The sequence below is a fragment of the Drosophila innubila genome (genome assembly GCF_004354385.1).
Source record: "Drosophila innubila isolate TH190305 chromosome 3R unlocalized genomic scaffold, UK_Dinn_1.0 2_E_3R, whole genome shotgun sequence".
Lineage (NCBI taxonomy): Eukaryota > Metazoa > Arthropoda > Insecta > Diptera > Drosophilidae > Drosophila > Drosophila innubila.
The window spans coordinates 23,878,000-23,894,489 of record NW_022995380.1 but is presented as its reverse complement, the minus strand read 5'-3'; the positions used below and the strand labels follow the sequence as shown (position 1 = coordinate 23,894,489).

At 42.6% G+C, this 16,490-nt stretch overlaps 1 protein-coding gene across 1 annotated transcript in view; it reads right to left on the bottom strand.

The window, feature by feature from the left end:
- The window catches only part of LOC117791238 (nucleolysin TIAR), an 88,242-nt gene that overhangs the window by 29,846 nt on the left and 41,906 nt on the right, over window positions 1-16,490 (bottom strand). Inside the window, exon 2 of the mRNA XM_034630938.1 lies at window positions 8,363-8,450. Coding sequence (XP_034486829.1) covers window positions 8,363-8,450 — 88 coding nt within the window. The remainder of the gene's footprint in view (window positions 1-8,362; window positions 8,451-16,490) is intronic.

Here is a 16,490-nt window from a genome sequence, read left to right as displayed (position 1 = left end):
TCTACACTCTTTTTTTTTCGTTTGTTTGTGTCAAATTTTTATTTTGCTTAATTAATTTGAGCACTCAACACAAAAACACGCACGCACACACATATGAATAACACTCACATTTGTATTTTGTTATTTTAATCATAAAAAATGCGCGTGGCCATATGATAGAAACAAAGCGACATTATCTAAAAGGGAGTGTGAGTTCGAGCTGTTTACCATGTTGAGATGTGTGTAAGTTGATTATTAACCGGCAAATGTTCTGTGGGCGTTACGAGGGGGATAATTCTGCCTCTGACTCTGCCTCTGCCTCTACTCGCATGTCTGTAATTACGGTGCTGCCCAGAGTTGGGGGCAGAGTTCATGCCCAGTTGAATACAGACATTAGGCATGCATAGCTATTTAGTTGAACAAACACACACTCACAGCCTCATTTCCATTTCCATTTCGTTCTCTCCACCTGACCGAGCTGATTTCATTAAAGCGCTTGCGCTCGAGGATTTTGCTGCGACTGCTCAATTATAATTTCATTTCATGTGAATGCCATGTCCTTCGTCCTGTGTTTTGCAATAACAAAACGAAGAAACCAAATTAACTCAAAGCACAAATTAAGTGTATGCGTGAGTGTATGTGTGTGTGTGTGTGCGTCTGCGTGTCTATGCGTGCCTCTGTGCATGTCTCTGCACGTCTGTGCACGCCTCTGCCCGTGTAATCTAATGCAATTAATCGGTTCGTCACTGTTTTGACAAAGTACAAACATGTCACTCGGTAACTGTTTCAGTTGTTCCTCATGTCATGCCTTCCAATATGCAAATTAATCTAAAATTACAAAGCACATGGGCTTGGCCTATAGAAGTAGTACACTCTAAGAGGGTAGGCGTTGCCAATTGTCTCAATTAAATTCAATTACTAGAAATTGTTTAAAGCCAAAGCTTTAAGACTTCAATTCCAATTCGATTCCCCCTGTTCCCTCTCCTCATGCGATAAACTACTCTGAACAATTTGAAATCAAAAAGCCATTATGCAAATGTCACTGCCAAAAAGACATTAAATTGATATTAATCTATACAAGAATATAATTTAAATACTCTCGTATACTCGCATTAAATGTATGTGAGTGACTTCCCAAAAGGGCACCTATTGTTAGACTGGGGAAAAGCCCACACAGAATTCAATCAATCAAAACAAGGAGGCAATGCCAATGCCGTTACGTGCCCGTAATGAAGTCTTGTCCAAATTTGCCTTTTCCTAAATTAGCACAAATGTTCTTTTTACGACTTTGACAGCGGCTAGCGGTGGCAACAGCAACAACAGCAATGCCAACGATTCGCTTTCGCTCTGCCCCAACGTTGTCTCTAATTTCTCATTAATTTGCAAGTGAAATCAGTGAACACGGCTTTTCTGCTCCCTCCTTGTCCCCTTCCACAATCTCGCTCACCTTTCTATCTTACAAAATGACAACGAGCAAAGCGTACAGCGTACAAAACGTAACGACAAATGAAACGAGGCAACGGGGCGTATGAGTGTTGTATGCAAAACGTGAGCGGGTGGGAAGGCAAAGGGAAACGAGGTACAGAATGAATGCTTGCTAGGTGTTTGCGGTGGTTTTTCGAGTATTTGGCCGGATGGCATCCAATGGCACACCAACGTCAGTCAGCGTTGTCAACGCCACTGCTAAGTCAATAGGAAGGACGAAGGACGAGCAAGTAGGGGAAGTGTAAGGGAAAACGAGGGACGCAAAACGACAAAGTGGACAGAGCTGGGAACGCAGATGGCTGGCGCACAGGGTCGCGACTGTGGCTGACGCTTTGGACTTAATTGAAAGGCGTTTATTTGGCTTTAAAAACGTAAATCAAATTCATTTAAATCTCTCCCACTTTCCCAGTCTATCTGCTCACCTTTGTGCTGCAATTACACGGCACTCGACAGTCGTTCATTTGGTGGCAGGAGATAAAAGAAGAGCGAGGAAGAGAGGAGAAAGGAGACGGGAGATGGGAAATGGGAGATGGGAGACAGAGGGGCGGGCAGCTCATTTTATAGCTTGTATTTTAAATAAATGTTCTCTGTGCGTAGTTACCACGCCGCAGCTGTGCAAATTTCAGCGCTTACGCCACTTTGGGCAAACAAAAGGCTCTTGACATTGGCCGTCATTCGCTTTTGTTGGATTAGCTTTGATTAGATTTTTGTCGTGTTCTTGTTTGCAGCCAGGACAACGAATGCCAGCTCCTCTCGGCTTGTTGTCTGTTATGGTCTTGGTCTTGGTTTTGGTTCTAGGAGCGCCACAGAGTGTCACTCAATGGCGTCCACTTCATGGACAACACACCTGACTCCAACTCCGGCAGCGACTCCGTCTTCAGCTCCTGATTTTGATTCTGATGCTGTCTCCTGGCTGTGAGCCTTGTCAGTCTCTATTGGTCCATGATTATATTACATTGTAAGTCTTCTTTTGTGCGCTTGCTAATTTTTTTTTTTCTTCCTTATTTTTTTGTCAACCTTAGCTGAGTGCTTTAAAATTACATTTCCGTGTCGAAATTGCACCTGCGGCTCAGACTGTAGCTCAGCAGACGGAGGAGGAAGAGGAGCAGGAGGGGGAGAGATAGGAGACAGGTCGCTTAGGCCTCGGCCTCGGCCTCGGTCCCGTCATAAAGTGGGCCACTCAATCTGTGTGACTCATTGTGTCAAATTATTTTGGGGATTTATGCGTTGGCAGCCATTTTTTATGCCCTTGCCCCCCCGCCACAGGCCGCCGTCAGTCGACACTGCCCGACCCGGCGCTTACTTTAATGGCAGTCAATTTATTGCCAATAAATTTGTAGCCAAAAAGTTTAGAGCAAGGCCAGCAGAGCCGAAACTCGAGCTGAGCAGCAAAAATTTCAAACATTTTTATTTGCTTCAATGATAAACTTGCAACATATGTGCGGCACAGCGACACAAGGCTCGGCTAGGGCCTGAAAGAGCCGCTCTCTATACCAGCTGAGCCGCTTTTGGCAGCGGCTCAACATTCGGTTCGAGCCAGGCTAAGAAGCAGGCGGAAATGAACGCGGAGACGGAGACGGGGATGGAGGCAGAGGCTGTGGCAAAGCCAAAACTGCACTTAAATTCAATTTGTGCCGCGCTAGCTGCAAATGACAGGCGCAATGTGAGCTTATGTGTGTGTGTGTGAGAGAGAGAGAGAGAGAGAGAGAGAGAGAGAGAGAGAGAGAGGGGCCATTTTAAATGGCAGCCAAAAATTGTCGTCTTCATTGCAGCATAATTTCTGCTGCTGCTGCTTTGTTGGCGCGATAAAAAAGTTGATCCAGCCGCAGCTATATCCTCATCCCCTCATCCTCCCTCTCCCCACCTCTTCCACTTCCCTGTTTCCCCTTTATGCTGTTGATTAAATTTTAAATGGTGACGTTGTCCCATCGTCAGGCTCTTCATTGCGCACCGAAGCACTTTTATTTATATATATTTTAGAAACACGCAGCGGTACCAAGGGGACGGCAGGAGGGACAAATGGTTTGGCCTGCCAACTGAGAGCCGTTTAGTTGGCCCCAAGCACAACTAAATACTCCCTCCCCCCCTCCCTCATCTCTCTTAGCAGTCAAACAGTCAGTCAGTCAGTCAGTCAGCTCAGTCCGCTCAGTCAGCTCAGTCAGCTCGGCTAGTGAATGCAAAAGTTGGCACAGTGCTAACCAAAAAGGCAGTCAACCATGTTTGGCACTCGTGTTTAGCCTTTTTGTCAATTTTAATGAATTAATGCGCATTTTATGTGAAAAGTTGCTGTCGCCAGAGCCAACTTTTGTGTTGTTGTATTGTGCTGTGCTATGTTGTTTTGTGGCTGCCACAACCAAAAACTCAAAAGCAAATTAAATAAATTAATGTTGCAAACAGCCGACCTGAATCTCTTCTCTATTATCTAAGCATTAGGCGAGTTTGGGACGATTGATACAAAATTGTCAACAAATTGAAAATGGAAATCGTTTTGGCTTTTAATGATTTCGGTCGCTTCCACAAAACTTTTCAACGAGCCACCATTAAAATTATATTAAAAAGTTTACACGGCAGCCTGTTTGGCCTATATCAAAAATTTAATGCCCGACAGGTTTTATACAAGTACATATATTTTTAGGGTCTGAAAATCGTTATCGTTTAATTTGCATTTAATGAAGTGGAGTTACAAACATATTTATGTATACTAAGATGTGATTTTCCTTTGCTCGGGATGGAACAACTTTTGACACTTGCCAACAAATATAAATTGTTGCAGGCAGCGTGAAAAAGTGTCTGGCTTTTGCGGTTGCTGCGTTTCACTTGCTGCAACAAAAGTCACAAGACTCATTTTTCACACTGCACTGAGATTGCCAAGAGCGAAAAGTGGAAGTACGAGTATACTCGTAAATAGGAGTGAGAGCTGCTTCGGGGCTGACTGATTGTGCTGGGCTCTGGGGCAAAAGTTTTTCGCATTAACTTCCGCTGCACGCCGCGTCGCATTTGAATGCGATTTTGATTTGTCATTCGCGGCATTCGTGACAAAAGCCGAACGCCTACTTAGCAGACGACGACAACGACGACGACGAGTAGTATAAGTTTTTCTTCCATTCTTCATTCTCCATTCTCCATTTGCCATTCTCCATTTGCCATTTGCGACTTCCGTTACTGAAGTGGTTGCAGGACGAATAGTGGCTCCATCAGACGTTGGCTCTATTGGCGCCCACTTGTCGCCGATCATTGGTTTCCGTTCCTGGCCCTTTCAACATCTGGCAACTTGCTCCACGTGCACAAGCGCATTTTGAAGTTTATGAAACAGCAGCAAATCCAACTTTCTGAATAGATTAAGTTGAAAGTTTTACTCATTTTCAGCATCGCCTCAATTGAGAGAGAGAGCGGTTTCCAAAGCTACGTCGAACTGTGCACCTACGAGCTCTCGGTACGAGGTATATATGTTTGTATGCAGGTTCGCCAAAAAAAATCAACGTAATGATGTCAACGCCAGCGACTGAGACACCGACAGCGACGACGACAGCGACAGGTGCGGGGAACATGGCCAAAATCAAAACTTTCTCAAGTATCATTAAAACTAACCAGAAAAATAGAAGGAAGGGAGCTAGCCGCATTCAACTATTATCTTCTCGATTTGCTTTCTTTGCCAGGCTAGCACGTACTTACTTATTTACTTGTCTACCTTGTTGGCCAAAAAGGGGCAAGTTTTTGACTCTCTATCTTGTGTTGGCCGGTGATTCGAATTTTGAAATATGTTGCAAACTTTGCACAAAAGCCAAGTTAAGCCTTTTGTTACGTATAACAATAACAACAACAACAATAACATGAGGCAAACAGCGCTCTGCCAATTATGAGGCAGTTGCCCACAAAAGTATGCTACAGAAAAAGTGTACGAGTAATTCAATTATTATGACTTCTAACTAATTCACGAGTACGCGAGCATAATAACAACAATAATTTCAGCATGAAATGCGGCAAATCATAAAGAGAGAGGTCACACTTTGATAAGGATCTGGCGCTAATCAAGGCTGCCATTGTGTCTCCCGCTGTCCGCCGCTTACTTATTTATGACACGCCACTAAGTACATACTATACATAACATATATGCGAACTGACCCAAGGGCCCCATAAATATATTGCATGTAATTAATCAAGAGTACAGCCTGTCGATAACTGCGACCCCGCTGCATCAATCTGAATGGGCTCAGTTCAGAGTTCATAGCGGTAATTTGGTAAAGGATCGCCAATGGCGTATAATTGAATTTCAGTTTTACGCCCTTAGAGCGACTGAGCATCGATTGGTTTGCCTAATTGCTGACACAAGTCAGCCAAATGTCTGGCCTTTGTTTCATTTGGCTCAAATTTCATTGAATACCCCGAATTATTTATTAACCGTATCAAAGAAGCAGACTTGTTTGTGGCAGTAAATGGCCAAAGACATTTGGACCATGTGGTTTATGAACAACACAGATATACTATCTTTACTATGCATTATCTAATATATATTTTTGCCCCATTCAATTAGCACAGACTCAAGCTGTAATAAGCTGAGCATAAGATGCACCATAAAACATATTTATTATATTTATATACAAAGATAGTTTAATCTCAGTGTTCTAGGCAAAATTGTGAAGTTGTTTTATTATAAATTAAAAAAAATGTATCTATGAAATATTAAATAAACAAAACCAATATAAATTAATTCTATTTCCTTGATATACTACATAAATATAAATCTAAGTCGCAGGTCAACTCTAATGCATTGTAAACAAAGAAATCAATTTGTCTTACATTTATGAAATTAAATTTAAAATTCCTTGGAAATTTTCTAATGAGTTTCATGGCAACTGGAAAGCCGCAAAAAGTTTAAGGCATTATAAATTTACATGAGTTGTGTCTCGACAGTCGTTACTCTGAACCACACACAAACACACACACTCGCACACATACACTTACACACACACACACAGCACATATTTCTGCACACACATCTATATTTCTTAAGTTTTCCATGGCGCTGTTGTTGTTTTTCTTGTTGTTGGCAAGGATACAAAGTGTATGCAAAAGAAACTTTCAGTTAATTAAAAAAAAAACGTAGAAAAGGAAGTGGAGAAAAAGGAAAAGGCAGGAAGGAAAGGGAAATAAACAAAGCGAGCGAACACTGGGCTAAATTGTTGTATAAATTTTGCTCTTTATGCGCAACTAAATGAAAAATCTACCCATGAGTGTTGTTAACCTGATGAAAAGTAGGTAAAGCATAGAGCAGAGCTGCCAACTGCGACAGCGACTGCGACTGCGACGCTAGCAGCACATTTGCGATTATTTCCCACGCGGGCACTCAAAACATAAAGAGCAATAAATTAAAAGCTAAAGCCAGAGACTAGTAAGACTAAGTACAACGATGACAGCGAGAAAAATGACGAAGACAAAGACGAAGGCGATGAGGACGACAACGACATCGACAACGACAACGGAATCAAGGAGCAGGACGACAAGGATATCGACGTCCTTCAAGACGCTAAAAAGCAAATAACGCTGCAGCCTTCGGTTGGCCCCATTTGCCCCGAGGCAGCCACTTCAGGTGTAAATGAAAAATGTAATTATTTCGTAGATTTGCGTTCACAAAAATAAACACGCGGAAAATTGTACTATTTGCTAGGTCCGCGGGCGGAACGTGAGAGTGGGCGTGGCAAACGGCCTAATGAGAAAGTGCCATCTGGGAAGAAAGCAAGGAAAACTTAAAAAGCCCAGGCCCATAAAATGTTAAATAAATAAATAGTGGCTGACAGAGAATTGGCCCAAATGAGTTCAACTTTTGTAGCTGCCGTTTGCAAAATCTCAAAGAAATTAGCGCAAACAACTTGGGTGGGTTGGGGTGGCTGGGAGGGGGGGGGGCTGTACAGGTGCATGGGGGCGTGGCAGGGGCAGCTGATGCTGCTCCAGCAACTGCTGCTCATTAATTAAGAAAGTGGCAAATGAAAAGCCAGCAAAACACGCTTCAAATTAAGAGGGGCTTCCCAGAGCGACGACAACGAGCAGCACTGACCTGTGAAGGGGGAAGATGAACGGGGGGGAAATGGCAGAAAGGGGGCAGCATGGCAAAAACGTTGGCGAATAAATCAGGTTTTATTTGCTTTCACTTGCTCCACTCTCTGATATTATTTTCTTTTCTTTCATTTCATTTCTCTCCTACTACTTGTTTTTTTTTTTTTTTTTTTTTTTGGGCACATTTGGCCAGTTTTGTTTGCTGCCGCGTCGTCGCTTGTGGTTTTCATCTCGCCAGAGTCCGGTTGCCGTGTCCTATTCCTATTCCTATTGCATTCTTCTTGTTGTCGGCTCAAACAAAAAGTCGAAAATTAAATTATTAATTTATTGCCCCGCTGCTGGAGCTGAGCTTTCTATGCCTTTCAAAAAAAAAAAAAAAAAACAGCAAAGCAAACAGCGAAAACAAAAAATAACTTGGCCATTCAGCGGTTCAGTTTGCCTTGACGGAGTCTCCCCTCGGCTTGCTAATTATTCATAAATATAGCTGCTGCCTGTGCTGTTGGGGTATAGGATCGACTGGGGCACTTCATTCGTCGTTTGTTTGTTTATTTAATAATTTGCACAAGTGCCGCAAACTGTACTTTGATTGAAGTTAATGCGCCTCGCTCCACGTTCCAAACTGCCTGAATCGATGGCTGGCTAAAAGCGTTGCCAGACTAGACTCTTGGCCCAATTTTATTTATTAACGAATTGCCAGCCAGTCGCCATGAAAAAGCAATTAAGCGGACTAAACGTCCTTAACTGAGAGCATAATGAATCAAAGATACACTGTCCAACTGTAGAGCTGACCTGACTCTTGAACCTTAATGTCTATTTGAATATTGAATGAGCTGATGAGTATACTTACGATATTTCTCCGAATGGTGTGAATGCATCCTTAAGCTGTTGCGTTTCAATTTCAGCGCTCAAATCGCCCACAAAGATGTGAAACTGTTCTGTAATGACAAAAGAATGAGACAGAGAGAGAGAGAGTGAGATAGAGAGGCAATTAGAAAAATAAAAGCGTTTACAACTTGAGTTAAAACTAATTAAACTGCTTGCCAAGCAAAACTCATCAGCCACAGTAGCAGTAACAGTTACAGTTACAGTTACAATTACTGTTACAGTTACAGTTTCAACTTCAGCTTCAGCTTCAGCCTAAGGCCAAAACCCTTGACGTACACTTGAAACCCACATGAGACGGAGACGCCCCCGGCAACAGTTGCCAGTTACTGAAATCGCAACGTGCAATTGTGTAGGCTGAGTTTGGGACTGTGGAGTTTTCTCTCTTCACTCGAGAGTGGAGAGTCGAGAGTGGAGAGTGGAGAGTCGAGAGTGTAGAGTCGAGACTCGGGCTGTTCATTCCAGTTGCTGTTGCTGATTTTCGTTTTGACATTATCAAATGCCGCTTGTCAGTCTGTCTGTCCGTCTGTCCGGCTGTCTGTTTGTCCGGCTGTCTGTCTGTCTGTTGTCCACACGTTTGGCAAGCGGCATTTCTAGCTGCCACATTGGCTACTTTCGAGTAGAACCGGCAGTAACAGATACAGATACAGCTACACAGTCGCAGATACAGCTACATGTCAGTTACAAATAATGTGGGATGCACAGCAGGAGCTGTCGCCTCAGTTGCCAGCAGCTGGTGAAGCTGCAACACAGGTGGACACACGAGTGCCGACCAAGTGTGGCAACGTGTCATGTTTGTATGCAGACGATGCCAGCTGCAACTTTTCCTATCTCTCTTCTTCGCCCACACTCCTAGTACGTTGTTCGATTTGTCGTTATGGTTGTTGTTGTAGTCGTTGTTGTTGTTGCCTGGTTGCCGGGTTGGGAATCGCGTCCCTGCCAAAATGACATAGTTTCGCATTACAAGCAGATTGCACTTGAATGTGCCAGTCAGTGGCAAGCGACAAGTGCAGGACGCACAGTGGGCGTGGCAGTCGTGTTACAGTGGCAACAGCGTTGACAAATATGCCAAAAAAAAAAAGGAAGAGATTAAAAGCAGCCCGTCATGAATTTGGACTTGACCAGCAGCTCGCACTTGAATGTGTCTCTCCTCCCTTTCGGCCCAGTCTGCAGCTGGATTTGGCCACGTTTTAGCTGCGCGTTGTCCCTTGTCCTGTGTCCCGAGTCCTGTGTCCTGTGTCCCGAGTCCTGTGTCCGGCTGAACGACAGGAAGTTGTGCTAAGCGTCATTTCCGTTGTTTTGAGTGATTGCAATTGAGATACGGATTTTCTGTGGTTTCTTTTTTGGCATGGTCCACAGTGGTTTTAGGCAGCTTCCCGTGCCCCCTCCCCCACTGTGTGCTCGGCACGTGCTCCACAGCAGCCCTGATACTTAACGGTTTAACTTTTAGTTAAGCTGACAAGTTGGGGGCAAAACTCGAATGAAGCCAATTGCATTTAAATTGCATTTGTAAATTTAAAATTCTTTCATTTGAATTGTAGCAATAAATTGTATTGCAAATCCCCAAATCAATCGCTGCACAATTCATTTTATGCTGAACTCTGCAATCGCACATTCTCTCACTCTCTCGCACGCTCTTTCCATTTGTCTCTTTCTGCAACTAAATCTGTTTCAACCTACAAAATTTATTGCCAGCAACAAAACAAACTGCAGCCGGAAAACTCAATCGTAGCTATGTTAACATACCCCAAAACAACAAGCCTCGACCATAAACAACCAGCCATAAACTCCGTAACGTATTCATGACAACAACAACAACAACAAAGACAACAACAAGGACAACAACAACAAGGACAACAACATGTAGAAGTTTTTACTGAATTTAGTCAATTGGTCAGCCGAAAACAATTTAATCAGCGCACATTTTATTTAACTGCAGCCACTAGAGATAAAGAGAGAGAGATAGAGAGAGAAGGGTTCTCCTCTGATCTGTTGGTCAATTAAGTTCCAGTAGATAAAATTGCATTAAACTGACCTCTGACCTAGGGCATATTTTGGGCCTAGAGTTAATCTGGCCTGCAATCTGGCCAACGCATTGAGCCCACAATTAAAGTGACGGAATGCCATCAAAATAAAAGTCAATGGAAAGCTTGAAAAATGAGCGAAGTTAAATGAAATGAAAACAGCCAAACACCAGGAAATGAAAATGAGCGAACATCGGGAGCATTACAAATATAAGAAATGCGGAAGTGAAGAATAAATGCGGGAATTAACGAGGGGTCGAGGGTTGGTAAATGTAATTCAACATAAAAATATCGTAAATCTTAAATTAGAAATTTCGCACATTAAAAACTTGGAAATTGCATTTGGGCTCTGTTCTGTTTTGGCGGCTCTGGCCCATTCATGAGAATCCTCAGCAAACAGCGAACAAAATCCTAACAAAATGCCCAAAAGCAAAGGCGGCAAATGGGCGTGGCCGGTCTGGGCCAGAGGGGTCGGCTGAGAGACCATTTTTAATGAGTTGGACATAAAAAAGTTGTAGATTTTCAAAAGCTGGCGCTGAAATAAAGCCAATGAAATACTGACACACACAGGCAGTGAAAAAGAGAGAGAGACACAGAGAGAGAGAGAGATGTAGATGGAGAGGACTGCTGGGCATTGTCTCTGGTTTCAAAGCATGTTCATTCTTGCTGCTGTTGTCCTCGTCTGCTGTTTTATTGCATAATCGTGAGTCAATCAAAGACCTGCCACAGAGAGCGACAGAGAGAGAGGGAGAAAGAGCGACAGAGAGTGAGAGAGAAAAAAGCGAACTATGTTATAGACAAGGAACGAGAGCGACCTTCATCAATGCAAGTCAGCTAATAAATACGTGATGCAGTCTGCCGCCCCTTGGGAGAATTATTTGGAGAGTGCGAGTGCGAGTGGGCGTGGTGCGTGCGGATGCCAGGGCTGGCAACGAGACCCTCAATCGAATACAATTAAATTTCAGTTCAGTGATTGCAGTTTCGCTTTAATTTGGCACTGCAATTTGGCGCATTTAATTGAATTGCGAGCACATCAAATTGTGCATTGCGCATACGCCCCGTGCAACGTCAAAGTTTCTAAATGCCATCGAATTGTTGTTATAATTTCCACTAATTTAGCCTACATTATCGCTTTTTGGCACATGCACACAACAATTAGCTGTTCGTTTCATGTGGTTCACTGCACTGTCAAAAGCGTTTACAACACGACTGCAAATTTAAAACGACTTTATACTATATATGCAGTTAAATCGATTAGTATGTAGTTGCGTCAGAAGTGACACTTGATACTTGTGTAATTTACAAGCAGCATTTATTATTTTTAAAATGATTTTTAACGAAAACGTTATAGTTCCCAAACCGAGATTAGAGCGTCCAATGAAAGTGCGAGTGTGCATAAATTGTGTGGCAAGTGTTTACCTTCATTTAGGCGCAGTCAGTGTAAAGTGGAGTCAAGTAAAGCATGTGGTACTCGTATGTTGTGGCTGCCTCATATTCCCGGAGTGGAAAAGGGTGGTCATATTTTGGCATGTGTCCAATGCGCGAACTGAAACCGGACTGACTGCAAATGTGGTTGAAATGTACGCGAAAAGCGGCAAACCGCAAAAGTAGCTGAACAAACACAAATACTCGAATCACAGGCAAAAATCGTTGCGAGCGTTCATAAAAAAGCCAAAAACACACACACACACATACAGACACACGCGAATGGAAAGCAAATACTAATACAAAAGTGATGGACATGTGTGTGTTGTTCTCTACACTTTCTCTTCCACTCTTCGGTGTCCTCTTAGCGTCTGTGTATTAGTGTGAGTGTGGCAACAAATGCAAACACGAATACAAATATAAACACAGATGCTAACTAACCACAGCAATTCGACATGTATGTCTGTGTGTGTGTGTGTAGGTGAGTGTACTATAAGTATGAGTATGAGTGTACACACTCAGTGAGTTGTGAGTTGTGAGTAGTGAGAAGTGAGAAGTTGCCTGGCTAACAGACAAACACATGCAAAGCTGGATTACAACGTTGCCGCATTTTGATGTATTTTCAACGGAAATTATGTTACAATGCCACTTCTACCCACAACAACAGCAACAACAACAAATGTAATAAAAACAGCGGCTATCAGAGTCCATTGTTGGCCCAAGTGCAGTCCTTAGTTCCAGTTTCCATTCCCAATCCCATCCCTTGCTCTCCCGCCCCTTACAACAATGGCACTGATAAAAAAAAGATAACAGCATAAGTGGGCAGAAGTCCTGCTTCGAATTGCTGTACATTTTTCATATGAACACTCGACTGTAAAATGCATTGCCTCTTGAATTAAATCAACAACAACTCAAGCAGAAAATGTTCTGCCTCCCTTCAACCCTCTGAAAATCACATGAGCAACAACAATGAGCCGAAAAGAGCTCCAAAAATATATTCAACATTCAACATTCAACATTGAGCATTACGTGTGCTCCTCTAGATATTGCCATTGGCAACGTACGTATACTTATTGTCCTACCTCCCCCTCCCACTCCCCCTCCCCCTAGCCCCTTTCCACGCATCCTGACCAGCTTTGCCATTGTTGTCGATACACCATAAAGACAGGGCTTCAATGCAGTTCTTGGTATTGCAAACAGAAATCATCCTCCTCTGTCTAGATTTAAATATTATGCAAGCAGCTAATTTTAGAGTGTACTTGTATAAACGAATACTGAGTTTTTATTGCATGAAAAAAAAGAATTTTTTAATCTGTCAGCTCAATCTGCTCAACTTTAAATAAATTTAAAAACTTTTTAATTGCAGCCACTTTTTGCAATAGATTAAAATGTTGAAAATCGTAGATAAACGAAAGTAATGAGCACTGAATATTAAAGCCACTTAAAAATTAAATTCACAACTTAGATAAGCGTATTATTTAATAAGGATTATATTTTATATTTAGCGCATATTGCCAACAAAATAAAATTCTATGCAATCGCTTATAATAATAATTAAATTATTTAAATTTCATTGACCTATTTAATCGATAGATAAGTAACAGCGAATAAACTACAAAATCAGACATTAGAGCTTTGAAAGCTGTGTTATTATCGATATGTAAAAATAAGAATACCTAATTGGGATTTATAATGCATCATAAGGTGTTGCGATAGTTTTTAAAAAGCTTATTCTGCCATTTTTATTTAAATATTAAAAGCAAAGTTTCTTACGGAATTAAAAAATTAAGAAATAATTATTTTTGTCGAAAACGTAGCTTTAAAACTAATAATAGTTTCGGTACCTAATTGAGACCAAGACGTATAAACGGAAAAAGTTACAGCTTGCTTTTAGTGCAAAGTGTACTTTAACAATAGTAGACTTTATTGGCATGATGTTGAAACGGTTCTAAGTAAAGGAAAATAAATGCAAGTATTGAAACACGTGAAGCGCGCGACCTCAAAGCGCATTAGTTGTTGTACAGGTATTACTTTCAAGCACACACACATACACACATGTAAAGAAACAAAAAAAGAACCTAATAAGCTTTTGTGCAATTGCCAGCATTCGCGCTTTTTTCCGCCAACCAGCTGAAAGCTAATTCAAACACATGGCACAATAGGTGGCAAAAGCTGATGAGAGACACATACAAACACACAAACACACACACACAGAGACACACAGAGACACGCATGTGAATGTGGTGCACGACACAATGCAGCAAGAACAACAGCAACAACAACAGAGAGCACAACAATGAAAGCAAAAGGTTTTTCAGCCAGCCACAAATGCACACGGCGTATAACATTTAGCCTGCGGCATGAATGCCTGGCGGGCGGTACAAGGCCGGGCCAGTTAAAGGGTTGGTAGTGGGGGTGTTAGCAAAATGGTGGTTGTTGCGACTGCGGTGCGACTCTCTATCTCTCTCTCTCTCTCTCGCTGTCTGTGGTGTGGGTGGTGTGCATTAACACACGGGCCAATAAGTATGCAATGCGCTGTGACATTTTTAACGCCGCCAACAAAGGCTGAAGCAACAACAATGTCAACCATCTAACCAAAGGCAGCAGCTGCTGCCTGTACCCTTGCTTTCTTCTCCTGCCCACCTCCTCACCCACTCATTCCCGCTGCCCTTTGACCCTCCTCATCCATAGTCTGCCGCTGATGCCGTCTGTTGAGCAGGAAATCACGATTACAACGAGTCAAAAGCACACCACACATGAGCTGCAGGAAGCGCTGCGAGTTGCAACAGTTGCTGTTGTTGTTGTTGTGTTGTTTTTCGCAGGATCAGGATCAGGAGCAGGGCTCAAGGGGAGCACGTCATGTGTCTTTGGCGCGTAAGCGTGTCGTTATTTGCATGGTGACAAAATTAGATTTAAATATGGCGCACCCGCAGGACATTCGCCTCAAGGCGAAATGTCAGCTCATGTCCTGCTGATGATGAGAATGGCAAAATGGTGACACATTTGCAAACTGAGAGTGCTCGTATGGAAGGGGTTTCTGTTTTTAATTGGCATTAAAAGCGAGCTCTAAACACACACACTTTTCCCCTGCAGCATAGCAATGTAATTGTCAGCGCAGAAAATGTCATTTAGTGCTCACTGTACTGCCATGCTTTTATTTAAATAACATGCTGACAAAAAATAGCAGATGAATTGCAAAGAAAACTATTGAAAGCTCTTTGCTAAATGTAATTGGAAAAACTCTATCAATCGTTGCGCGGATTTAGGTGGATTTCGTAGAGCTCACGCTTTTCCCGTTGCCTCTCCCTATTTTCAATCAAACCTAAAATCAATTTGATTTCATATTTACGCTTATGTGCAAAGTTTTTCAATGAAACTCGAGGCAGCTCACTCCCAAAAGCGGAGCTGGCAATAATGGCAGCAAGCCAAAAAAATGCGATCAAATAACTGATTAACTTTTGCTAAGGTGAGAATTGTTAACAAAGTTGTTAGCGAACTTAGAAAAATATTAACTGTTAAAATGTAAATATAGTTAGTGAAAAAATACTGTTAGTATAGATTGATCATAAAGTTTTATCAGAGATTTTGTTATTATTTGCCATATATTTTGTAGTTTTTGGCCCATTGTCAATGGCATTGCAGCGCTTCTTCTGTCTGCATCATTATGAAACGTAAAACGAAAGCGATTTACAGTAATGCCAACACTTTGCCACCCAAGATTTCCACCTCTACTCCCAACCAACCCAACCCCCACCCGCTTTCTCGAATCCACTCGAAGACATTGTTGTTAAATGAAGAAAGTATTTTTCAAATGCGAATTTCCGTTATGCGCGTCGCGTGGAGCATGAAGACATTTTTGACTATTGTCTGCCGCGTGGCAATACGATGAGAAGAAAGCTCAAAGCAGCAACAATGTCTCTGCGAAACTATTGCCAATGACAACGACAACGACGACGACAACGACGACGACGACGACAACGACGACAAGGACAACAACAGCGACAGTGACGACAACGATGAGGAAGACGTTGATGATGCCAAGCGCTTCCGCTATTGTTGTTGTTGTTGTTGTTGTTGCTGTTGATGTTGTTGTTGCTGCTGTTGTTGTTGCTCTGTGTGCGCGACACACAAAACATTGAATGACATTATCCTTTATTGCTTATCCCATGCTTTGCTCTGTGCTCGTTGCTCTGGATTCAACGACAGCTGTGCTCTCCACATTGCCACGCAAATGACAAGAGCAGCAACAGCAGCAGCAGCAGCAGCAACAGAAGAAGAAGAAGCAGGACAGCAGGTCTCAGTTGACTTCGGTCGAGGCGAAAAAGTCAAAAGGGCAACGCGGCGTATGCGTAATATTAACTATGACACTGTTGAGCAGTCGAGTTGGGGGTCGAATCGAATGCAGTCTTTGTTGCCTAGCTCGGCACCAAGAACGGGATCGGGAGCGGGAAACGTGGCCAGCCGCATTGTGTCCGCCCAGGACAAACTTTTTCATTTCCCCGCGGAAAAATTTTCAAAAATTTCATTTCACAAAGTCTAAAGAAAAACTTTGAGCCAAAGACATAGAAACTAGTTAGAAGTGGAAAACGGGAAATGGGAAATGGTAAATGGGAAGGTAGTGTGGAGGGACGAGGTCAACAAAGC